At 41.0% G+C, this 26,307-nt stretch overlaps 1 protein-coding gene across 2 annotated transcripts; it reads left to right on the plus strand.

Moving 5' to 3' along the window:
• Nucleotides 1-9,988: 9,988 nt before the first annotated feature.
• On the plus strand, nucleotides 9,989-24,282 carry LOC139368820 (uncharacterized). 2 transcript variants are annotated; one of them, XM_071108209.1, is made up of 6 exons: nucleotides 9,989-10,487; nucleotides 11,246-11,343; nucleotides 11,500-11,714; nucleotides 14,005-14,063; nucleotides 17,541-17,672; nucleotides 23,657-24,282. In XM_071108209.1, the coding sequence occupies exons 1-6, from the start codon at nucleotides 10,452-10,454 to the stop codon at nucleotides 23,864-23,866; spliced, it is 750 nt and encodes a 249-aa protein (XP_070964310.1). In that variant the 5' UTR covers nucleotides 9,989-10,451; the 3' UTR covers nucleotides 23,867-24,282. The 2 variants fall into 2 exon arrangements, with proteins under 2 accessions (XP_070964310.1, XP_070964311.1); XM_071108210.1 differs by having other exon boundaries at nucleotides 10,012-10,328.
• The last annotated feature ends 2,025 nt before the right edge of the window (nucleotides 24,283-26,307 follow it).

Below are 26,307 nucleotides of genomic sequence, written 5' to 3' on the forward strand. Positions count from 1 at the left end.
AAGACAAAGGAGATGATTGTGGACTATAGGAAAAGGAGGGCCGAGCACGCCCTCATTCACATCGACTGGGCTGTAGTGGAGCAGGTTTAGAGCTTCAAGTTCCTTGGTCTCCACATCACCAATGAACTATCATGATCCAAACACACCAAGACAGTTGTGAAAATGGCACGACAAAGACTATTCCCCCTCACGAGACTGAAGAGATTTGGCATTGTTCCTCAGATCCTCAAGTTCTACAGCTGCACCATCGAGCAGAATCACCGCCTGGTATGGCAACTGCTCAGCCTCCGACCACAAGGCACTACAGAGGGTAGTGCACACAGCCCAGTACATCACTGGGGCCAAGCTTCCTACCATCCAGGTCTTATATACTAGGAGGTGTCAGAGGAAGGCCCTAAAAATGGTAAAAGATTCTAGCCACCCTAGTCATAGATTCTCTGCTACCGCACAGCAAGCGATACCGGAGCACCAACTCTAGGTCCAAACGGCTTCTTAACAGCTTCTACCCCCAATCCATAAGACTCCTGAACAGCTAATCTGCTAGGCTGCTGGGGTTTTCATGCTCAACAGTTTCCCATGTGCATAGCCACGGGACGCAGCGGTGCTGAAGGTGCTGCAGGACCCCCTGATGAATCTGAAAAATAGCAGTTATTACAGCCTTGAGTATTCTTGGGTATGACGCTACAAGCTTGGCACACCTGTATTTTGGGAGTTTCTCACATTCTTCCTGCAGATCATCTAAAGCTCTGTGAGGTTGGATGGTTAGCGTCACTTCACAGCTGTTTTCAGTTCTTTCCAGAGATGTTCAATCGGGTTCAAGTCCGACATCTGTCTGGGCCGTTCAAGGACATTGAGACTTGTCCGGAAGCCACTCATGGGTTGTCTTGGCTGTGTGCTTAGGGTGGTTGTCCTTTTGGAAGGTGAACCTTCACCCCAGTCTGAGGTCCTGAGCGCTCTGGAGCAGGTTTTCATCAAGGATCTCTCTGTACTTTGCTCCATTTATCTTTCCTCAGATCCTGACTGTGCATGATGCTGCCACCACCATGCTTCACCGTAGGGATGGTGCCAGGTTTCCTCGAGACGTGACGCTTGGCATTCAGACCAAAGAGTTCAACTTGGCTTTATCAGACCAGAGAATCTTGTTTCTCATGGTCTGAGAGTCCTTTAAGTGCCCTTTGGCAAATTTCAAGCGGACTGTCATGTGCTTTTTTCTGAGGAGTGGCTTTCGTCTGGCCAGTCTACCATAAAGTCCTGAATGGTGGAGAGCTGCAGAGATGGTTGTCCTTCTGGAAGGTTTTCCCATCTCCACTGAGGAACTCTGGAGCTCTGTCAGAGTGACCATCGGGTCACCTCCCTGACCAAGGCCCTTCTTCCCCAATTGCTCAGTTTGGACGTGCAGCCAGCTCTAGGTTGAGTCTTGGTGGTTCCAAACTTCTTCCATTTAAGAATGATGGAGGCCACTGTGTTCTTGGGGACCTTCAATGCTGCAGACATTTTTTGGTACCCTTCCCCAGATCTGTGCCTTGACACAATCCTGTCTCAGAGCTCTACGGACAATTTCTTCGCCCTCATGGCTTGGTTTTTACTCTGACATGCACTGTCAGCTGCGAGACCTTATATACAAAGGTGTGTGCCTTTCCAAATCATGTCCAATCAATTGAATTTACCACAAGTGGATTCAAGTTGTAGAAACATCTCATGGATGATCAATGGAAACAGGATGCACCTGAGCTCAATTTCGAGTCTCATAGCAAAGGGCCTGAATAATTATGTAAATAAGGTATCTGTTTTTTTATTTTGAATACATTTGCAAACATTAAAAAAAAACTGTATTTGCTTTGTCATTATGGGTTATTGTGTGTAGATTGCTGAGATTTGTATTTATTTTTCCATTTTAGAATAAGGCTGTAACGAAATGTGGAAAAAGTTAAGTGGTCTCAATACTTTCCGAATGCACTGTATGACTTTGGATGTTTCCGTGAGGCTTACGTGCCTTTTCTATGAAATGATGTGCAACAGATTTTAAGATCATGTTGAAATAGAAAGGGTTTGACTTTGTGGCTGTGTTAACTAGTGACAACCCTACACCTGGCCATGGAGCAAATTAAAATAGGGGGAGCAAACAAATGTTTTTACTAGCAAATTATCATAATCCATTGGATAATTTGTCAAGTTTCAAACATTTTTTAGCTGTCATGAGAGATGGGCCAATGAATTATAGGCCTACTCATTAATAAACATTCCATAACTGCAGGTGGCAGTAAATCGCCAACCTTGGCTTTATGCTGTTCAAACACCAGTGTGAACCCTTTCTGTTTTTTGCCAACTCATAGAAGTAGAAAATGTACTACCTCAATATAGAGATAGCCTCAATGGCCCTGCCCAATGCTCTCACCGACGCCGTAATGATACGATGTCTAAGTTAATGGTCTTTCCCCACCTCTTCCAGTCCTACTAGTGTACGTTGGCGGTTGGCAACAACTTCCTGGATCTCTCTCTCACTATGAGTCAGCGAGCGAGGATCTACTCTCTGTTGATTGGCTGGGTGGAGTACAATGGGGCTGTTGGGGGCCACCACGGGTTCAGGTAGAAGGCGTCATTATGACCTTTAGCACTCAGTGGACTGAGAGAGAAGGAAAGAGAGGTTAGTATTATGTGACAAATTGAAAAAAATGTTTTAGTGTTTAAACTGCCATTTATCGGTATTACATTTTTATCATAAAAATCCATGTGAAAATCATATTGCGTGGTATGACTGCTAGGGGCAATGAAGTTCTACCGCAATCATACAGTAGGCTTAGGCAATTGCTTTGTGGCTGCTCAAATGAGTATGTGAAATTTTGTCCCTAAGACAACCGTTCATTCACGTTTACTCCGATGATCCTCTGCGGCATTAGCGACTCATAACAAAAAATTTACTTAGCCAAGTAATCAATATTATTTTCACTATATTCTCTTTTCCCTCCTTGGAGCTGTATGAGCAAACAAAAATACTCGTCAGTACGCCCAACCTAGAACATTTCTCCGCAGCCCGTGTGTATCAAGAATAGTCCACCACACAAAGGACATCCAGCCAACTTGGCACATCTGAGGGTGGCAATGGCTTCAACATGGGCTAGTATCTCAGGGCTCTATGGGGTGTGATTCATGCCAGAATTAAGCCACGTGAAGCTACTGATACCTCACCTAGTCACCTAACGTCTTCCTAGCTCCATAAAATAATGCCATGAATTAACATGGATTGTCAAAGGAGACAAGTTTGTTTCAAAGGAGTCAAACTGCTGACTCGTTCACGTGACACGTACACGTTATGTAAACGTAGTGTTCATGTGGTGTTCACATTGCTAATGTGTGTTTGCGTGTAAGTTTATTATGATGTTATGTCTACATGTGTTACGTGTTAGTTTAAGTGTCTGTTTAGTTCATACATTTCATTTGTCGATTTAGCTAAAATAGGCCTATCACCGCAATGCTAAAATAATTAGGCTAGTTGATATGGCAGCCACCTTTACTGTGTAGATATGCCCATTTCTTGCATCAATACAAACCCCAAGGGCTTCTTGGTAGCCTAGTGGTTTGAGTGTTAGGCCAGTAACTGAAAGGTTGCAAGATCGAAGCTGACAAGGCAAACTTTTTTTGGTCATTTTGCCCGAGCAAGGCAGTTAACCAACTATTCCCCAGGCGCCGAATATTGGATTTCAATTAAGAGAGGTTGGGTTAAATGTATTTTTTGTTGGTCCTGTCAATGTTAAGTGATCACACATGCCTCAGCACACATAGGTTACTTTGCCTGCTTGCAAATGTGTGCTAAAAGTGGGGATGCTTCATAGTATTTCTGATTATCTTAACTCACCACCATCAATTAATTTTATTTTTCACAGATATCCATGGAACCACGACTGCAATATAGGCCTACACTCAGATAAAAAGGTGCTATCTACAAACTAACAGGATTCTTCCACTGTCCCCATGGGAGAACCCTTTTTGGTTCCTGGTAGAACCCCTTCTGTCTCCAAGTAGAACCCTTTTGGGCTCCATTCCACAGAAGGTTCTACCTGGAACCAGAAAGTTTTCTCCTTTGGTGACAGCCAAAGAATCCTGTTGGAACCCTTTTCTCAAAGAGTATACTCAACAAGTTTAGCCTGTTAAGTTCACACCATTTGATTCTGTACTCAAACATCTGCCTGGTATTCAAGATAACATGCAACATAGCACCACCACCTTTGAAGGTGTTTGTCAACCTCTGCTCACACTTAAATCACAGTGCTCCAAGAACCTCCACCAGGGTAGTATCCTGTAGTATCCTCAAACGGTCAAAAAGGAGACACGAGGCACCACACACTCATTTTAGATCCCAATGGGTCTTTATTTTCATACTGTATGCTCTCACTCTCATTACTGTCTCCTTTGCCATCTTCTCAAGTCTTTACTTGGGACTCCATCCATACACACACACAGATTCTATAGCATCTTGCTTACATTTCTCACATTTTAGGCATCCAGCTGAGGCCTTGGATGGATCATGTACAGTCATTTTTAGTGTGGTGGCAAAGTAGTTGAACAGGAGAAGATGATGTGGTTACTTGTGGAGGGAGAACAGTGAGGGTGGTGGGTTGAGCACCTGCAGTGAAGCTGATTGGTTCACATCTTGACTAAAAGAGAGGTTTAGAAATTCACATCTTGGCTCAAAGAAAGAGATTTAGAAATTTGTTTGACATTACCATAGTTCAACAGCTGAAAAGCCATCATTAACATACTCCCAGAGATAGCAAGACATTCAGTATTCCCTGAATGAAGTAGCCTACCCATCCTCATTTACAATTGTATTCGTCAGTGAAATAAATGATACTATAACACATTCAATTACATTATTAATGTAGACTGCTCCTGTATCTACTTGGTACAATAACGTAATCATTGAATGAAATAGCGTACCCATCCACATTTACAATTGAATTGATCAATTAGATAAATAATCATAGCACACACAGTTACATTGGTGTAAAATAGGCTACTACTGTATCCACACTATATTAGGATACCGTTGTGATATTGTCAGGCCTGATTTTAGGTCTTCGATCGAAGTAGCATGTTCTACATTGTTTCTCTTCTTCAGTGAAAAGTAGTTATTTCATTTACAATTGAATTAATCCATTAAATAAATAATACTAGCACATCGAATTACGTTATTGTACACTAGCCTACTCCGCTATCGACACAGTAAATAATATTTCCTATGTGCTTTCGACAATACGTTATCAACGAAAAAATATTATTTTTAAATAAACCAAATTTGCCTTTATCACAGTAGGACTAAATATTTCCTAACGACATCACAACTTAAATATAGCCTACTTACTCCTTACTCCTCGAAAATCGCTTCTGCCACTTGTAAAAAAAATTAACAAAATAAAAAACTAACAAATTAATGTCTGTCTTGCTGCCGAGCTCTCAAATACCGTGCCAGTCTCTCACTCTATGAATGGTCACTCCAATCCGGATTCCTTGGGACGTCCTTACCCTAAACTAACACTAACTTTAACCAATTTACATTTATACTTGATAGAGGTATGGACATCCCAAGGATGCCAAATAGCACATACCCTCCGGGAAAGTCTATGAACTGCTCTATTGACTTAAGGGACATCCCAAGGATTCTGAAATAGCACCTATGAACTCCTCTGAAAGCCGTGGACACAACTCTTATTGGTTGTCTGATGTGAACTGATAAAACAGTCTGTGATTGGCTAACAACATTTAGATCTGTATACAGGGAGATAAAATAAACATACCATGCCATGAGGTGTTGAGGGAAAGACTGATTATCTATAGATTGGGCATAATCTTTTCTAGGCCTTTAGCGATAACAGGAAATACACAAGCCGTACGCTACACTATAGTTCAAGGTGGCTACGTTGGAATGTCTGCTTGCAAGGGAACAATTGTACGTTTCTAACATTTATGGTTGAGATTGAATTGATATAAATATAAACTATGCACATTATGACTTTCATTAACACGCGATGCAGGCGTCACGCAGACGTTGGTATCATGTCATGTCAGGTTGCCTAGGCTTATATATGTCCCTTATCACCCCCCATGGAGGGCAAAAGGAGGTGTGACTCAACATTCGGAAGGTGTTCCTAATGATTTCTACACTCTATGTAACTTACTGTATTTTAAATCACAGGTTTTGCCAATGGCTGCTGCTAAAACTGACATTGCATTCATTGATGAAAAAATAGAGTTTTAAACAAGCTTTGGTTTTTTCCATTTGTCTGATTTGTGGCTTATCTGGGGTGCACCACTATACAACAAGTGGGTAACATCAAAATGTGATTTCACCACGCCGTGATGTGATTTGATTTCCCACTCATCTTCTGGGCAAGACACGCCCCACTGAAGTGCTGCGATTGGCTTTAGTCCTTAGGTCCTTAGTCTCAAGAATCCTCCTGATTTGTCAGCTGAAGGGCGCACCAGGCAGGGTTTCACGCACACCGTGATAGCTTGCTAGCTAGTAGAGAGACAGACTACTAATGAACTGAGGGGACAGGCAGACTAATTTATTTTTATCACCACCGACAGACTCAATGTCTGCGTCTTATAATAAGCATACCATAGCCATTTATTGACTTATCTGAAAGATCAATGGCACTCATGAAACAAACAGATTTAGCATGTAAAATAAATTATTTTATTCCATCAAACTCTGACAAAACATTGACATTCAAAATAGTAATTGGATCAATCTACTGTATAATCACACAATAATAATTAAATACATACTGTACATTCATTATTTGGATCAATCAACTGTACAATGTTACATTAATAATACAAATAATTACTTAAGGCTGTGAAGTGAAATATTTACACCAAAACTCTGCTTTCACCAGGGTCTGGAATCCCTGGCTCAGTTGTCCCTAAATAAACCATTCTGTGAGCTTCTGGTAGATGTGTAGCATTGGTCAGTTGCAACGGGTCTTTTCTGTGGAGTCGGGGTTGTCTTTCACCTTGTGAAAACAAGTTTGACAATACAGACAACTCCCGAACAACGATTACAGTAAAAAAGTGTATGTAATCTCAACAGGCCCTGATGTTTTTGTGGTTCGTCCTGCAGACGGATTTGTCGTCCATCCAACCTGTCCTTCCTGTGTGCGACCGATGTTTGGTTGCGCTGAGATTTGAGGCACTGTATGCCTGGAGGCTCACTGGATGGCACTGGATCTCTTAGCGCAGTTCACCCTGCCACATCGGCCAAACATGCATCACATTTTTGAAGGGATGTCTTACACAATAAATCTCAACTGATTAAAAAAATATATATTTTTGATTTACAACATTTTAATTTGTGCCTATATGCAACATTTTTGCTCTCATTTCAGATGTTAGTGGCAAGAAGCTGCTGTTCTGGTACTGGTGATGGATGATAATGGCAGTCTGGTGCTTGCATGGATCACCTTTTCATCCCATTGGACAATTGCACATCTCCATATGCATGTCCACTATGTAGATCTGGCCAGGTGAGGACGAGCGCTTCACTTCAAAGTGCATGTCATTGATCTGTGAATAGACCACCCATACATAAAATGTATGCACGCATGTCTAAGCCGCTTTGGCTTCATAGTAAGCTGACAGACGAGTGGTCAAGAAGTCAAAGAGCTGGGGGACGTTATTAGCATTTGTTCGAGGCAGAATTTTATCCTTTAAGATCCTCTTGGCTGATTCTGCAAAGTTGTTAGTGCCGTTTCCTCTCACTGGCACAGGGCACAATATTCTCTGCGGTAGTAGAGCTTTTCCAGGTCGTTCTTGAAGTGCTGATACCTGCAAAGTTGAACACAAGATTAAATTAAAGGATAATTTGATGTATAAAATGAATGTACATTAAACATAATGAATTATTATTATTATTATTATTATTATTATTATTATTATAATATACATATACCAAGATAATGCCCAAACCCCTGTCAGGAAATGAACCAAAATGAAATTAATTGTATATGCATTCAAACATCCTTTGTAACCCATAAGGCATATGCTAAACTGAAGTACTGTGCACGTGTGGTCCAATGAGTAAAAAACAGTAGTACAACCTTTCCTGTGGTAGTCCTCATGAGAGCCAGTTTCATCATAGCGCTTGATGGTTTTTTCGACTGCACATGAAGAAACTTTCAAAGTTCTTGAAATGTTCTAGATTGACTGTGCTTCATGCCTTAAAGTAATGATGGACTGTCGTTTCTCTTTGCTTATTTGAGCTGTTCTTGCCATTATATGGACTTGGTCTTTTACCAAATAGGGCTATCTTCTGTATACCACTCCTACCTTGTCACAACACAACTGATTGGCTCAAACACATTAAGAAGGAAAGAAATTCCACAAATTAACTTTTAACCAAGGCACACCTGTTAATTGAAATACATTCCAGGTGACTACCTCAAAGCTGGTTGAGAGAATGCCAAGTGTGCAAAGCTGTCATCAATGCAACGGGTAGCTAGCTACCTTGAAGAATCTCAAATATAAAATATATTTTGATTTGTTTAACACTTTTTTGGCTACTACACGATTCCATGTGTTATTTCATTGTTTTGATGTATTCACTATTTTTATACAATGTAGGAAATAAAGAAAAACTCTTGAATGAGTAGGTGTGTGCAAACGTTTGACTGGCACTGTATATCTGAGGATACATCATCAATTATTACCTTTTCTTGATCCTATCTGAGTTCGCCATCTTCAACAGCTGCCCGGGAAACAATATGGCGTAACTGTCGCAGTTTTGCTCATTTATTTCGCTTCACCTTAGTCAAAACAAAGCGCTCGAGGTAAAATATGACTCGGCACCGTAGTCAAAACCGCTCACATGACTCGAACCTAACGACCAGCAGCCAATTGCAACACTTCAGCGGAGGCGTGTCTTGCCCAGAAGACGAGTGTGAAATCAAATAACGCCATCTTGTGTCCATCATTGGACAGTGTTTGCTGGTTTCCACTAGTTACCACAGCCACAAAGTCTAAGTGTATGATTTATTTTTTGGAGGTCTTAATTTAAGTTTAGGGTTAGGCATAAGTATAGCAGTGTGGTTAATGTTAGGTTTAAAATCAGACTTTAATAAGATAATTTGAAATAGACAGGGTTTATGACTTTGTGACTGTTGTAACTAGTGATGACCGCGTTTACAGGCGTTGTGCCAAAAATCTCCCCCCAACAGAATTCCCCCCTTCGCTTGAACGCGCACGCACTCAAATCTTCATTGCTGCGACTTGCTTGCTAGTTGAGATTTCTGATCACGTTAGGCTGCGTTTCATTAATTTGTTTCGGTTTGAACGTGGGGGAGACACTAATATCTGCAGTTTTCCCATGTCCTATTCATCTAGTAGTTGTTCTGAAATGTTTATTGCTTGCCTACATTTTACTCCCTCCTCTATGTTTAATATAACACACATACATTAATGATTAATTTCGGTTGCCTATCCTGAAGTAAAGTTTGTTCTATAGAAAGTATTAAGGTATTAAAGAAATTAGAGGGGGAGGGGAGAATTTCGGCAGGCAAGAAAATGGCCTTGCCGAAATCCCCCACCCCCCTTCTAATTTCCTTAATTTTGTGGCTAAAGTCAATTACTTTCTGTGGCACACATCAGAGTCAAATACTTTCTATAGAACAAACTGCACGATAGGCAACCGACATTAATAATTAATATGTGTGTTACATTAAACATAGAGAAGGGAGTAACATTTAGGCAAGCAATAAACATTTCAGAATAATTACTAGTCGAATAAGACATGGGAGAGATGAATTTTGGCAAATATATTTATTTATAGACTAATACACAAATAGCCAAACCGAAAACTGCAGACATTACTAGTGCCTCCCCTGCACCAATCCGACATAATAAAAAAAAATGAAATGCAGTCTAACGTGATCAGAAATCTCAACTAGCAAGTAAATCGCAGCAATGAAGAATTGAGTGCGTGCGCGTTCACGCGAAGGGAGGGGGGAGATTTTCGCCACAACACCGGAAACCTCACAAGTCGCAGGCAGGTTTGACTGCAACGCAAGTCACAGGTGACAACGTCAGATAGCACAATATGGCTGGGACAGACCTTTATGGGCATTCATTTGTTTATTGTTTTTTTCAAATGAGTTTTTAAGGGAACCTGGTGATAGGACAGGCTCATTTGTACATAGGCCTTTGTGTGCGGTCTCTCTTGAAAGTTTTCCTACATAGACTTTTACAACAAGAAGTTGAATGCCCCGGACGGACGGCTTTCTGCATTGTTCGCATAGGAATCGAAAGTTAAATGACGCTGTCACGAAATACATAAGGTAGGTGGTGATAATGAAACGAACCTGACAGAGCAACATAACAGCCCACACCTGATCAGACGTGTGTTGCTGGTAACGACTGAATGAAAACAACAATTTCACTGGAACTTCTAAATAAAATAAATGGATACACGGCCATACGAGACAACGCAGGGCAAGGTAAATATACCCGCTATTCTTAAGACCGACTGACCTGTGTGATCATTCCTACTCTGGTTTGTCTCATTGAAGGAAAAACATCCGTCAAGCTGTCAGCTACCTTATTTTGTCAACTAAGTGTTTTACCAAAGAAGTGCACCATTATCATGTAATTATGTAATCCCCTACTCAAATCCACTTCCTGATTGTTTCATTGTGAAGGAAGTGTACAACCAATGCACTGTGTTGTTTACAACTGAAACAAACAGGCATAGTTGTGGCTCGGCTAAAACTATTGTTATAAGACATATTACTAAATAATTGGTCATCATAGCACAATCAAACATTGCACATTCTCTTTGTACTAGCAGTCCCAATCCAGACACAAATGCATGAGTTACACCTCCACTAAAACACTAAAGTCTGAAGTATGATTCAACTTTCACTTTCCAAAGCTCCACCATGCCACACAGAGAATGCAATGAAGAGTCACGTGACAAGAGGCCACACGAGGGACCTATCAAACATGTCACTGCGGTATCAGATATATAATCACTCAATCAATTTAACTGAAGTTACATGTGAGTCATTTTGTGTAATGCCAGGTTCAGCATGGTCCCAGTCCCAGATTTGTAGTTGTTTACTTTAGCCAACTCTTCTGCCATATTCATTCTATGGCATTTGCTGCATACAGATCTGGATACCAGGCTACAGCGAGCTTACAGTGGATACAATTTCTCATCATGAACACTAATTAGCTTACTCTGTAACATTTTCAGGAGGAGAAACGACCTTTGAGAAGAATGAGAAGTCCGCCTAGACACAGAATAACTGGTTCGTTTAGGCAGAGGTTTGGAGGGAGATTCAACAGACCACGGTAAGACTTAAGGACATTTCAGAGAAACCTTGTGTAGCCTAAGGTTTGTTCTTGGTCATTTCAACATTTCCACACATTCACCGACTCACAATACTCTCACTCACTCATTCACGCTTTTTACTTTCTGCTGTTTTCCTTACTGTACCGATTCATAAGGGACGATCATTCATTCCGGAAGCCCCGCTTCAGTTTTGGGTTCCAGAGATACCACTCCTTTACCCCCCGCTCATGGTTTCACTGGAGAGACCAGTCCGGCCCCCCTGGGCCCCTAGGCCCACCACAAGACCCATCAGGCCCCAACAGCCAGTACAGTGACCAGAGGAACATGGACAGGAACTCCCCCGCCAAGTCCTCACCTAAAGGACACACCAGTAGGTTTACACTCATGTTGTGTTTGAGGGGAGTTTTGACCAAATTAATTAACCTGTGGCTACAGGGTAAGCGTATTACCGTCTATGCCAACATGAACCAGATCTCTTGGCAGAATTCATAGTAGGGGCTAGGGCTGCACAATTAATCAGATTCACATCGAAATGTCAATATTGACATGTGAAATATTCATATCGCAATACATATTTTGAAACGCATCTCAGCCGCGTAATGGCCCCTTTTTTTTTTTACTTTTCAATTTTTTTGTTCTCTTGTGGCTGTTTCCCGCACCAAGACCGCCCCCGTCAATCAAGCAGGGCAGTTCCTCTTCCTCGCTGTTAGATCATTAAAAGTTTGTGTGCTGTTCTCTTAGATCAAATGCAGTCAACCGATTGGTCAAAACAAGAACGATGTTGCTTTCTACTTAGCTTCTCAATATGTCATCCTATTTCTAGGATTCCAACAGTTCACCCAAGTGTTTTGATCTATATCGCACGAAAATCTAACATTTGGTTTTTTTAAAATCAGATCTTACCCTTATCGGGCAGCCCTAGTACATGCAAAAAATATATATAGGTATTTTAGGAATATATATATCACTTTACTTGTGTGAACACTAGAGTGCAGTATGAGCAAACAGTGTTCATGTCAACTCAGACAGTGAATATATTAGCTACATTTGGAATGTGTTTTGCTCATCAGTATTCCTGGTGGTTGATAGTCACCAAGCAACAACCTGACAATGTTGCATAATACTGTCTGCACACAGCATTGGTAGATATTATAATGACAGTATTATGAATACAATGAAATGGCAAAGAATAGTATCCTACTGAAAAAGTGCCAATCATTCCAACCTTCATTAAACACCAGTGTATTTATGTCACCTCTTATGTAGAGTACATAAGATAACAGCTGCTGAGCATCAAATTATAATATCATTTATTAAATACAGTACTCTATTGGGCATATATTTAAAGGAATACTTTGGGGTTTTGGCAAAGAGGCCCTTTATCTACTTCCCAGGAGCCAGATAAACTCGTGGATACCATTTTTATCTCTCTGTGTCCAGTATGAAGGAAGTTAGAGGTCATTTTGAGAGCTAATGCCAACTAGCGTTAGCGCATTGACTGGAAGTCTATCTGCTAGTATGGTAGTAGATACACATAGACTTCCAGCCATTGCTCTAATGTGAGTTAGCAGTGACTCGTGAAACTACATCTAACTTCCTCATTGCCAAAACCCCGAAGTATCCCTTTAAGTACTGTACTGTAAATATTTCTGATCATCAAAGTTCGCCTCATCACGTTAGCATTAGTATCATGAAGAATAAAAGTGGTTTAGTAAGACTGCAATCGGTGTGCCTGTAAGTCATCAATTAGTTATTATGCTTAAGCCTCATTCTCTATCATGTTTGAAAGTGTTTTCTTGAATAACTTTGCATTGCCTGAAGACGACCCAGGTCATATCTGCAATAGAAACCATCATTTCATCTTTCATCTCCTTGCTTTTGTTTAAATTAGCTGTATCGCTATTCTCAACCGTGGTAGTGGTGGTGCTTGCTTTTTCTCCTATTTTAATCAGCTGCTATGTCTCTGCGCAGACTGCAGTACTGTGGAGGTGTGTGGGTGTGGGTGAGTGTGTGAGGAACAGGTTGCTCTATGTGCCTGAGAGATCTGCTATGATGGTGACTCATTTCTATAGTGTGTGTGTGTTAGAGATGGAAAAGGAGAGAGATATAGCTAAAGAAAACAAGGAGAAAGAGGGAGTGAGGTACCAGGCAGACAGCCAGCTCTGTATACAGGTAATGAACCATAACAAAGCTATCGCCTCACATACCCACACTGCAGTCAAACGTTGCGAGGCAGACTTCGCAAATCACACCCAATGCTGAAAGAATGCTTAACGAAACATTAATTTTAGCCCCTGCGTGCTGCCTATAAACAATAACTCTCCCGCTGATGGCAGATTGCAGCCAGAGAGATGGAGATGGGGAAGCTTAGTCCTGAATTATACCTTCAGCTAGAGGTGCTAATGGGATGTTAGTTTGGCCCTGAGGACACTGGGTAGATTGAGTAGTCCCAGCATCAATCACAGATATTAGAGTTAATTGAGAGATATCAACTGGGCCAATCAAGGATATTGGAGTTCCTCACAGATGTCAGCTGCTGTAGTTTAGCTCTAAGTTATCCCCCATCTGTTCTGAGTTGTAGGTGTGTGTTATGTTGAGTGAGGGCTTGTGTTGTGTTGTATTGTTGTTTGAAGATGTGGTTTGTCTGTGTGATGTTGCAGGTGCTCTCAGGTCTTCTGCAGGTGCCAGCAGAGAGGAGAAGCAGCCTGTGTCGTTCACAGTAAGTCCACATTCCACCACTCCTCAGCCTCGTTTGGGATCTGGGGAGTCTGTGCTGTTTAAAGTAGGGAGGGCACACATCCTGTATTTGTTGTCATGCTCCGCTAGTGTATTGCGGTGACTGAACTTGTAAATCATCCCCTCTCTCTTTCAAAACTACGTGTAGGTAGGCCTCCTTCATAAAAAAAAAAAATTAAAAAAGTTTAACCAGCAGGGTTTGAGTAGGTTCCTTTCTAAATGTAATCCGTTACAGTTACCTGTCAAATTGTAATCAACAATGTAACTTTTGGATTACCAAAACTCAGTAATGTTATCTGATTACTTTCCCCTTAAGGGGTGTGGGCTCGTGGCTGTCACAGCCACAAAGTCATAACATCTGATTTTAAACCTAACCTTAAGCACAGTGCTAACACTAATGCCTAACCCTAACCTTAACTTTTTGTTTTCATAAGTTTTTACAATATAGTCAATTTTATTTTGAGGTTATGGTTAGGCATTAGTGTTAGCAGTGTAGTTAAGGCTATGTTTAAAATCAGATTTTAATGACTTTGTGGCTGTGCCAGCCACTAACCTGGGCGTTACAATTTTGAAGACAAAATTACCATTTGAACGACATCAATAGCAGGTTAATTCAATCTTATAGTTTACATAGTTGGCCATAAATGGATGTTGATTTTACTTTATGGGTTGGTTATGTAGGGTTCTTCTAACCCATTGATTTTTACTACAGATGATAATACAATTAGGCTATATCTTCACATTAAAAAAACAGTGTACATTTCCAGTCATTCCAATTAATTAAATATTCCTTGATCCTCAAGAATAGGACTTGGAAATGTATACTGATCAAAAATATAAACGCAAAATGTAAAGTGTTGGTCCCATGTTTCATGCGCTGAAATAGAGCATTTCTGGGAGCTTTCATGTGCACATAAAGCTTATGTGCGGAGATGTGTTTACATCCCCATTTCTTCTCTGCCAAGATAATCCATCCACCTGACAGGTGTGGCAGATCAAGAAGCTGATTGAACAGCATGATCATTACACCTTGTGCTGGGGACAATAAAAGGCCACTCTAAAATGTGCAGCTTTGTTACACAACACAATGCCATGCAATTGGCATGCTGACTGCAGGAATGCCCACCAGAGCTCTTGCCAGAGAATTGAATGTTCATTTCTCTACCATACACTGCCTCCAACATTGTTTTAGAGAATTTGGCAGTACCTCCAACCAGCCTCAAAACCACAGACCATGTGTATGGCGTCGTGCGGGTGAGCGGTTTGCTGATGTCAATGTTGTGAACAGAGTGCCCTATTGTGGTGGTTGGGTTATGGTATGGTCAGACATAAGCTACGGACAACAAACACAATTGCATTTTATTGATGGCAATTTGAATGTACAGAGATACCATGATGAGATCCTGAGGCCCATTGCTGTACCATTTACCCGCCGCCGTCACCTCACGTTTCAGCATGATAATGCACGGCCCCATGACACAAGGATCTATACACAATTCCTGGAAGCTGAAAATGTCCTTGTTCTTCCATGGCCTGCATTCTCACAGATACAGTGCCTTGCGAAAGTATTCGGCCCCCTTGAACTTTGACCTTTTGCCACATTTCAGGCTTCAAACATAAAGATATAAAACTGTATTTTTTTGTGAAGAATCAACAACAAGTGGGACACAATCATGAAGTGGAACGACTTTTATTGGATATTTCAAACTTTTTTAACAAATCAAAAACAGAAAAATTGGGCATGTTATATCTTTTGGGCGTATTATTATATCTTTATGTTTGAAGCCTGAAATGTGGCAAAAGGTCGCAAAGTTCAAGGGGGCCGAATACTTTCGCAAGGCACTGTATGTCATCCATTGAGCATGTTTGGGATGGTCTAGATCAGCGTGTTCCAATATCCAGTAACTTCTTACAGCCATTGAAGAGGAGTGGAACAACATTCCACAGACCACATATCACATATCCAGACCACGTATCCCAAAAACTAAGGACTAATTAGCCTAATTTATTTTGTCCTGGAGGACTGATTGGGCTCATTTCTTCGAGTTGAAAAATAAACGAAAGCAAACTGAGTAGTCCCTTATATGTAACTGATTACATATAATCCATGATCCCCCCCCTTGCTTGACTGCTGCTTCAATTTCTCAGAAGTCACATGTACCACACTGGGAGGTATGCACTGCAACAAATGTACTTATATTGAATTTAAGTCTGAGTGCATCTCTTTGCCCATGATGCTCGCTGTCAAAATGTTTATTACACACACACACACACACACACACACAGCGTCTTTCAAGGTCCTTCAAATCAAAGATATAAAAAAAAGAACCTCAAACATTTGAGTAATCTTGGCTAGTCTGCTCTGTAAGAGTATTTATATGTGTGTGTGTGTCCTCTACGCTCTTGGCTATGATGGGAATTGGAAGGACAGAGAGAGCACAGGTGCAGCATAAAGAATGGAATTGAAAGTTGGATGGTCTGACTTAGAGAGAAAGGAGCAGAGCGAAGCACAAGGTTGTCTCCTTCCGTTTTACCATGCTGATGATTCAAACGGAGGCTTGCTGCCTGCTAACCTTGAGAAGATACAGTAGAGGGGGAGAGAGAGGCTCGTAATGAACTCAACAACAATCAGGTGGGCTCTGAATGGCAAATGTGCTAAGGTCTTAAGGAATACAAAGGGAACATGGACTTCCTGATGGGCCGCCCCCAGGTGGTAAGGGTAGGTAACAACACATCCGCCATGCTGATACTCGACACGGGTGCCCCTCGGGTGTGTGCTCAGTCCCCTCCTGTACACCCTGTTCACTCATGACTATATGGCCAGGCACGACTCCAACACCATCATTAAGTTTGCTGATGACACAACAGTGGTAGGCCTGATCACCGACAACAATAAGAAAGCCTATAGGGAGGAGGTCAGAGACATGGCTGTTTTTTTGGCATGGGTCCTCAGATCCTCAAAGTTCTACAGCTGCACTGCTTGGTATAGCAACTGCTCGGCCTCTGACCGCATGGCACTACAGTTGATAGTGTGTTCGACCCAGTACATCACTGGGACCAACCTTCCTGCCATCCAGGACTTCTATACCAGGTGGTGTCAGAGGAAGGCCCTAAAAATTGTCAAAGACTCCCACCACCCTAGTCATAGACTTTTCTCTCTGCTACCATATGGCAAGTGGTACCAGAGCTCCAAGTCTAGATCCAAAAGGCTTCTCAACAGCTTCTACCCCCAAGCCAGAAGACTCCCGAACTGCTAATAAAATGGCTACCCAGACTATTTGCATTACCCCCCCCCCCCCTCTTTTAAACTGTAAACATTATCTATGGATAGTCACTTTAACTCTACCTACATGTAAATATTACCTCAATTGCAGAATTTTTAGATTTGAAACAATTTTACTGTTCATAAGTAGTGCTTTGCTTATAACTGCTTGTAACTCTCTCTCCCCTGTGTCTGTAGTTGGCTCAAAAGAAGGAGAGATCCCATAGCAGAGAGGGAGAAAGAGAGAGGGATAGAGGGCTCCCCTCCACCGTGAGCAGGGCCGCAGCACGAAACAGAACCATCCAACAGAAGAGGAAAGAAATAGAACAGGTATAGTACAGTGAGCTCTTATATTGCATATCATGTTTCAAATGATTTGGAGGAACATTTGAGAAACATTTGAGAAAAACATGAGTGAAAGATGAAGGACTAAGAATATAACATCAGAAGAATACAATAAAGTACATCAGAAAACAACTTTCATCCTGATAACTCAACTGGATACTAACATGCTAAGAGAGTTTCTAGCTACTAGCTACCTGCTGTTAGCTAACAAAAATGACAATAAAAAACAGCAAAGGACCGGACAAAAGACAGCAAAACAAGTACCTAAACTTACACGAGAAAACAATTCAGACAGAAAACAAGAAAGGTGGGCTTTGTTTACATTGAGAAATGCCTAGCTACAACTAGCAAAGTGAAAACATCTACTGTATCCATCTGTAATTAACTAAGATGGATACATTTTTGACTCGTTTCAGGAAACTAGATGTATGTCGTGTGTCACTACTCCACAGGCGAGGCATTTGAATGCATCTTTTGGCACAAATGCCTTCTGGAACGTGAACTTTAATGTGCCTTAAATACAAAAGTGTATGCCATCTGTAAATACAAATAAAATTGGTAAATTACGAGCCTAATTGGTTTAGCCATGGATAAAAACAGGAACCTTCCCACTAGCTGGGATAATGGATGGGCTGGATATGCCAAGAGATGAGTTCGGATTGCGCTTGCCATGTAGCACGCTTCTGTCTATAACATGAGCTTAGTATGTGTAGGTGATCCTTTCTAAAGCGGCTTTTTTGAAAGATGATATAGAGAACCACGCAAATGTTGCTACGGCTCCACTTTCTAGGAGGACCGAGTTATGAAATCAGTGGAATCTCCGGGAGAAGCAGAGTATGTCAATCTTTTGTTTCGGTTTTCCTGTCTGACTAAAGAGAGAACACAGAAGGCTGTTGTATAAAACACCTGTCTGGATTACATCTTCAAACTAAGGGCAACCATGGCATCAGTGACAGAAGCAAACATCCATGTAAGAGAGTCTAGCTAGCTACATTTTCAGATATTGTACGTTTCTAATTGGCTCGCTAGCTAATGTTACGTGTCTGATCTTTGTAGTAATGTTATTCGTGTCTCAGAGCCATTTGCATTGCTAGTTATAGCATAGTGTTAGCTAGGTAGCTAACATTGAACCTAGCTATTAGCTTTAGCTACCTGTAGATTCATGCAGGGTAGTAACTGATGTCATGCAGCCTGTCATTTTTGTGTTTATACTTTTTCACAATGACAATTTTGATGTCGGACGACAAAGAATGCTCATGATGTTGCTGCGACAACTGTATTCAGACATGTCGATACAAGTAATATAAACCAGCCTTTAGTCTTGAAATCTTTGGTTGTACACTACCGTACTCATTGTTTAGCACATGGCCTCACGTGAATCCTTAAAGGGATGGGTGGGGCTGGGGCTTAAGAGGGTGTGAACGATGCTGAATGGGTGTAGATAAAGAAGAGCTCTCCAGCAAGTGTCCCAAACATTCAAGGGCCATTTTCTCAAAAGTGGGGTTACAAGTTTGTCAACTTTCAAAGCAGAATTACTTCGCATTTGTTACTCAACTGCAGTGTATGATATACCATGTTATTATTCACATTATCCAATGTGAAAAACACAATTTCAAATGTTGCCCCATAAGACCTAATTGAGTCGGTCAGTCACATTTACCCAGCTCAGCAACCTTGCATCAAATATGCAGAAGGTATTGCCAGTGAAGCAGGGAGGAACAAATATAAAGCAAAGGTTTTAAAAGAGCACCCTGAGAGCAGACTATATGCAACAAAAATACAAAGATATCAATGTGGAGCTTCTTTTTTTCACAGAACATCCAAATACTTGACAAACAAACATCTTAAAATGTCTGGAAACAAGACAACCCCAAGATTTGATATTAATATATATAGTTGAAGTCGGAGGTTTACATACACTTAGGTTGGAGTCATTAAAACTTGTTTTTCAACCACTCCACAAATTTCTTGTTAACAAACTACAGTTTTGGCAAGTCGGTTAGAACATCTACTTTGTGCATGACACAAGTAATTTTTCCAACATTGTTTACAGACAGATTATTTAACTTATAATTCACTGTTTCACAATTCCAGTGGGTCAGAAGTTGACTATGCCTTTAAACAGCTTGGAAAATTCCAGAAAATTATGTCATGGCTTAAGAAGATTCTGATAGGCTAATTGACATAATTTGAGTCAATTTGAGGTGTACCTGTGGATGTATTTCAAGGCCTACCTCAGAATTTTTTTTGTAGACCTGCAAGTCTGGTTCATCCTTGGGAGCAATTTTCAAACGCCTGAAGGTACCACGTTCATCTTTACAAACAATAGTGCATGAGTATAAACACCATGGGACCACGCAGCCGTCATACCGCTCAGGAAGGAGACGTGTTCTGTCTCCTAGAGATTAACGTACTTTGGTGCGGAAAGTGCAAATCAATCCCAGAACAACAGCAAAGGACCTTGTGAAGATGCTGGAGGAAACAGGTACAAAAGTATCTATATCCACAGTAAAACGAGTCCTATATTGACATAACCTGAAAGGCCTTTTTCAACTGCACATGGGGACAAAGATTGTACTTTTTGGAGAAATGTCTTCTGGTCTGATGAAAAAAAAAAAAAAATAGGACTGTTTGGCCATAATGACCATCATTATGTTGTGAGGAAAAAGGGGGATGCTTGCAAGCCGAAGAACACCATCCCAACCGTGAAGCACGAGGGTGGCAGCATCATGTTGTGGGGGTGCTTCGCTGCAGGAGGGACTGGTGCACTTCACGAAATATATGGCATCATAAGATAGGAAATGTATGTGGATATATTGAAGCAACATCTCAAGACATCAGTCAGGAAGTTAAAGCTTGGTCTCAAATGGGTCTTCCAAATGGACATTGACCCCAAGCATACTTCCAAAGTTATGGTAAAATGGCTTAAGGACAACAAAGTCAAGGTATTGGAGTGGACATCACATTGCCCTGACCTCAATCCCATAGAACATTTGTGGGCAGAACTGAAAAAGAGTGCGCGAGCAAGGAGGCCTACAAACCTGACTCAGTTACACCAGCTCTGTCAGGAAGAATGGGCCAAAATTCACCCAACTTATTGTGGGGATACTTGTGGAAGGCTACCCGAAATGTTTGACTCAAGTTAACAAATTTAAAGGCAATGCTACCAAATACTAATTGAGTGTATGTAAACTTCTGACCCACTGGGAATGTGATGAAAGAAATAAAAGCTGAAATAAATCATTCTCTCTACTATTATTCTGACATGTCACATTCTTAAAATAAAGTAGTGATCCTAAAACAGATAATTTTTACTAGGATTAAATGGTGGGAATTGTGAAAAACTAAGTTTAAATGTATTTGGCTAAGGTGTATGTAAACTTATGACTTTAACTGTATATATAATTTTTGTGCAAAATATTGAATAGGGTAATTTTACCAATTGCACTATATGGATGTGAGGTTTGCGGTCTAACCTGTAATTACGATTAAATGCATTGGGAGAAAAATCTTAATACAGAATTCTGCAGAATTATCAAAAATAACAAATAATGCATGCAGAGTGGAACTCAGAAGATTACCTTTTTAATTGTAAATATAAAGAAAATGACACATTTTTGCACCGTTTGAAATTAAGCCCCAAAACATCCTTATAATTCAAAGCACTGAAAATCCAAGAGCGGAACCCTGAACAGAGACCCCTGTGTCAGCTATTAAAAAAAACACTAAACAACCCTATTATCCAAACACACAGGGAAATCTATCAAATTTTTACAGAAATTAAAAATATTTGACAAATTGGAAAAATGTAACAAACAGAAAAAACAAAATCACTATTTGGCCCTCAAAATAAAATAGAAATTGGCAGAATGTCTCTATTCTGTCAGAAATACGAAACAGAGACAGATCCTGACCAAATACCACCAATTGGCTATAGAGAAGGGGAGACACAAAAAAACATGGCTACCCAAAGTGGGGTGTCTATGTGGTCACTGCACAACAGGGGAGGTAGAGACATAGAAATGTTTTCCTCTTCTGTAAGAAATACTCAAAAATAAGAATTATTTTTTCAAGAAAATTCTCAATCAAATCCTAACTTCTCTGCATTTACTAATGACATAAAGCTGTGAATTATTCTGGGTGAGGGTGAAACCACAAATATTACTGCCCTATATGATTGCCATGGCCTGAGGGACATCCCACAACAATTCATTCCCTGAAGTATTTACATTGTATATAACTTACAAGTAATACATAGTGTAACCATCATTCATGTTTGTTTATTTATTAGCCGTTGTTTATTTTATAATCATATTTTTATTTAATTACATTTATGACTGAAGATTACACAATACAGCAGCAGTAGTGTTGTACATGTATACATTATTATATATGTACTATTATTACTACTGAAATTAACTGTATTTCACTATCTTCATTGCATTGTACTGTATTTACTGAAATGCTGTACCACTATACCGCTTTGGCAATAGCTACAAATTGTATTTCATGCCAATAAAGCAATTTGAATTTGAGAGAGAGAAAAGAAAGAAAGAACAGAGACGATGAGGTAGGATTATGAGAGTGAGGGGAAATAGAGAGGGAGGGAAAGGAGAGAGAGAGAAAGAAAGAGAGTGGGGGGTTGTGGAAAAGGAGATTTGATAACTGCAGTGCCAAAACTAATTGAGTAACATTGCGCCAGAGACACGTCTAATTTATTATAATTTTTTCTTCATTGTAGCAGCTGAATCAGTTGAATAGGTTATCATTCATGATTAGAGCCAATACATGGTGAGGTTATAATCTGCTTGTACATCCCTGGGTAGTTTACCTGCAATCACTCGCAGATGGAACTTCTGTTATTGTCAGGTTGTTTGTCCAGGTTTTTTAATAAATAAATCTTAATCATAATGAGTCATCACATGCGCACGGTGCTGTTTTCTTTGAATAGCTTTTAATACACGTGCTTTAATAGATACGTCACAGTCAATGTGACAGAACATCACATGAAGCGTTGCCAGTGGGAGGTGTGTTGTGTTGTCTCCATCCACTCGACTGATGAGAAGGTATCTCTCGCTCTTCACATCTCCATGGTTACTGGAGATGGTAGGCTCCGTGAGAGAGTAGTCTCAAAACAGGTAGCTGATACACCCATCCTTCAAAGATCCACACAGTGCCCTTTCATGGTGTGTACTGTCGTGTGAACAGCTGTCTGTGTGTGCTGCTGCCCTGGACTGCTAATCCACTCAGTGGTAATGGCAAACACATGACGAGACCTCTCGCCCCAAGCATCTCTCCCAGAACTCTCTCAATCCCTGTCTTTCCATCCTCTCTTTCATGCTCTCTTGCTTTCCATCCTCTCTTTCATCCTCTCTTCACACCCGCTCTCTCTCCATCCTCTATCTCTTGTGATTTTCCTTTCTCTTCAGCCCAGCTTTTCTCTCTCTCTCTCTCTCTCTCTCTCTCTCTCTCTCTCTCTCTCTCTCTCTCTCTCTCTCTCTCTCTCTCTCTCTCTCTCTCTCTCTCTCTCTCTCTCTCTCTCTCTCTCTCTCTCTCTCTCTATATATATATATATATATATATATATATATATATATATATATATATATATATATATATATATATATATATATATATATATATATATATATATATATTTATTTGTTTGCTTGCCTTGCTCCTCCTGTGTCTGAAGGCTCATATCTGCAGCATTCCTCTGGTATTAGAGTGAGCTGAGGTGTCTTTAGACCAATCTGTGCTATGCTCCTCACTGGAACAGGAGCCACAATGCAAAGAAACCTCTCATGTGCAATGAAAATATGTTTGTGTTTGTCGTGCTGGTGTACAATTAGGATTGTGACACAGCTTAATGTGGTTTAGAAGATGCGTGTACAGGTTTGTGTTTTAGGACTGTGATGCACAGTTTAAATGTGATGGTGGAAAAAGCTGACTGTCTGTGTGCTATACAGGTGTACCGTCAGGACTGTGACACGTTTGGTGTTGTGGTGAAGATGCTGATAGCCAAAGACCCCTCCCTGGAGCGGCCCATCCAGTTGTCTCTACAGGAGAACCTCAGGGAGATTGGCCTGCGCTGTGTAGAGGCCATGCAAGAGTTCATTGAGGAGTATGACACCAGGGAACCATCCACAGTGATACGCACACATGCACCTTTGTCTTAACCTGTGTAAGTGGCTGGCTTCTCTACCAAAACACAGATTGTGGTGTTTTCATGTTGATTGGGTATGTAAACTTGTGAGCTGGTCTGTCCTTGATCAGTCAGGCCAAAGTCACTCCTGGTGCTCAGCCTTCTGGAAGCTCTGTGTCTGCTGCTGAAACTCAATTTATGTTTGTCAACTTTCAATATTGCTCGTGATGATGTAAGATATAGCTATTGCACTTGTGCTTCCTACCAAAGTGTAGTTCATGAATTCCAAGCCCTGTCTTTTTATTGAAAATGTATTTATGACATGATTAATACATGAGCTATAATATTTTTTATATACTATGTTGATATACAAGGGGGATTTCTTTCAATACAGTTTCTATTTACACAACCTTTGGATATTCCCGGAGCATAAAAATCTGTTCTTGAAAATTAGGTCTCTCTGTTTTTGATTGTCTTGTAATGTCTCATGCTGCTGCTCCCTACACTCCCTGATCTACAAATCTCCCTGATCTACAAATCACCCTTCTACACACATCACCCTAATCTACTAACACCCTGATCTACAAATCACCCTGATCAAATCAAATATTGGTCGCATACACATATTTTGCAGATGTTATTTTGTGTGTGTTCCTAGCTCCAGCAGTGCAGTGATATCTAACAATTCACAACAATACACAAATCTGAAAGAAAAAAATGGAATTAAGAAATATAGAAATATTAGGACGAACAATGTCGGAGTCCGGAGTATAAAAATATGTGTGCATATATGCAGTACCGGTCAAAAGTTTGGACACACCTACTCATTCAAGGGTTTTTATTTATATTTACATTTATATTTACAACGTGATACATATCGGGGTGAACAGGCCGTGGCTGGGGTGATGTCCTTGATGATCTTTTTGGCCTTCCTGTGACATCGGGTGCTGTAGATGTCCTGGAGGGCAGCAGTGTGACTCGGTGATGCATTGGGCAGACTGCACCACCCTCTGGAGAGCCCTAAGCTTGCGGGCAGTGCATTTGCCGTACTAGACGTTGAAGTGGGTCTAAGGAGGCTGAAGAAATTTGGCTTGTCACCTAAAACCCTCACAAACTTTTACAGATGCACAATTGAGATCATCCTGTTGGGCTGTATCACCATCTGGTACGACAACTGCACCTCCCTCAACCGCAGGGCTCTCCAGAGGGTGGTGCGGTCTGCACATTGCATCACCGGGGGCAAACTACCTTCCCTCCAGGACACCTACAGCACCCGATGTCACAGGAAGGCCAAAAAGATCACCCCGATATGTATCGCGTTGCATGAGGCAAATGGTGGTCACACCAGATACCGACTGGTTTTCTGATCCATGTCCCTACTTTTTTTGTAAGGCATCTGTGACCAACAGATGCATATCTGGATTCCCAGTCATGTGAAATCCATAGATTAGGGCCTGATGAATTTACCGATTTCCTTACATGAACTGTAACTCAGTAAAATCTTTGAAATTGTTTCATGTTGCGCTTATTTCTGTTCAGTGTACAGGGCATTTGGAAAGTATTCAGAACCCTTGAGTTTTTCCACATTTTGTTACTTTACAGGCTTATTCTAAAATGTATTAAATAGTTTATTTTCCTCCTCAATCTACACACAATACCCCATAATGACAAAACAAAAGCATTTTTTTTAGAAATATTTGCTAATTTATTTAAAAATAAAAACTGAAATATGACATTTACATAAGTATTCAGACCCTTTACGCAGTACTTTGTTGAAGCAACTTTGGCAGCGATTACAGCCTTGAGTCTTATTGGGTATGACTCTACAAGCTAGGCACACCTGTATTGGGGGAGTTTCTCCCATTCTTCTTTGCGGATACTCTCAAGCTCTGTCAGGTTGGTTGGGGAGCGTTGCTGCACAGCTATTTTCAGGTCTCTCCAGAGATGTTTGATCGGGTTTAAGTCCGGGCTCTGGCTGGGCCACTCAAGGACATTCAGAGACTTGTCCCGAAGCCACTCCTGTCTTTTATTGGCTGTGTGCTTAGGGTCGTTGTCTTGTTGGTATGTGAACCTTTGCCTCAGTCTGAGGTCCTGAGCGCTCTGGATCAGGTTTTCATCAAGGATCTCTCAGTACTTTGCTCTGTTAATCTTTCCCTCAATCCTGACTAGTCTCCCAGTCCCTGCCGGTGAAAAACATCCCAATAGCATGATACTACCACCAACATGCTTGACCGTAAGGATGGTATCAGGTTTCCTCCAAACGTGGCGCTTGGTATTCAAGCCAAAGAGTTCAATCTGGGTTTCATCAGACCAGAGAATCTTGTTTCTGATGGTCTGAGCGTCTTTAGGTGCCTTTTGGGAAAGTGGGCTGTCATGTGCCTTTTACTGAGGAGTGGCTTCCGTCTGGCCACCCTACCATAAAGGCCTGATTGGTGGAGTGCTGCAGAGATGGTTGTCCTTCTGGAAGGTTCTCCC

Source organism: Oncorhynchus clarkii, chromosome 16, assembly GCF_045791955.1.
Source record: "Oncorhynchus clarkii lewisi isolate Uvic-CL-2024 chromosome 16, UVic_Ocla_1.0, whole genome shotgun sequence".
Lineage (NCBI taxonomy): Eukaryota > Metazoa > Chordata > Actinopteri > Salmoniformes > Salmonidae > Oncorhynchus > Oncorhynchus clarkii.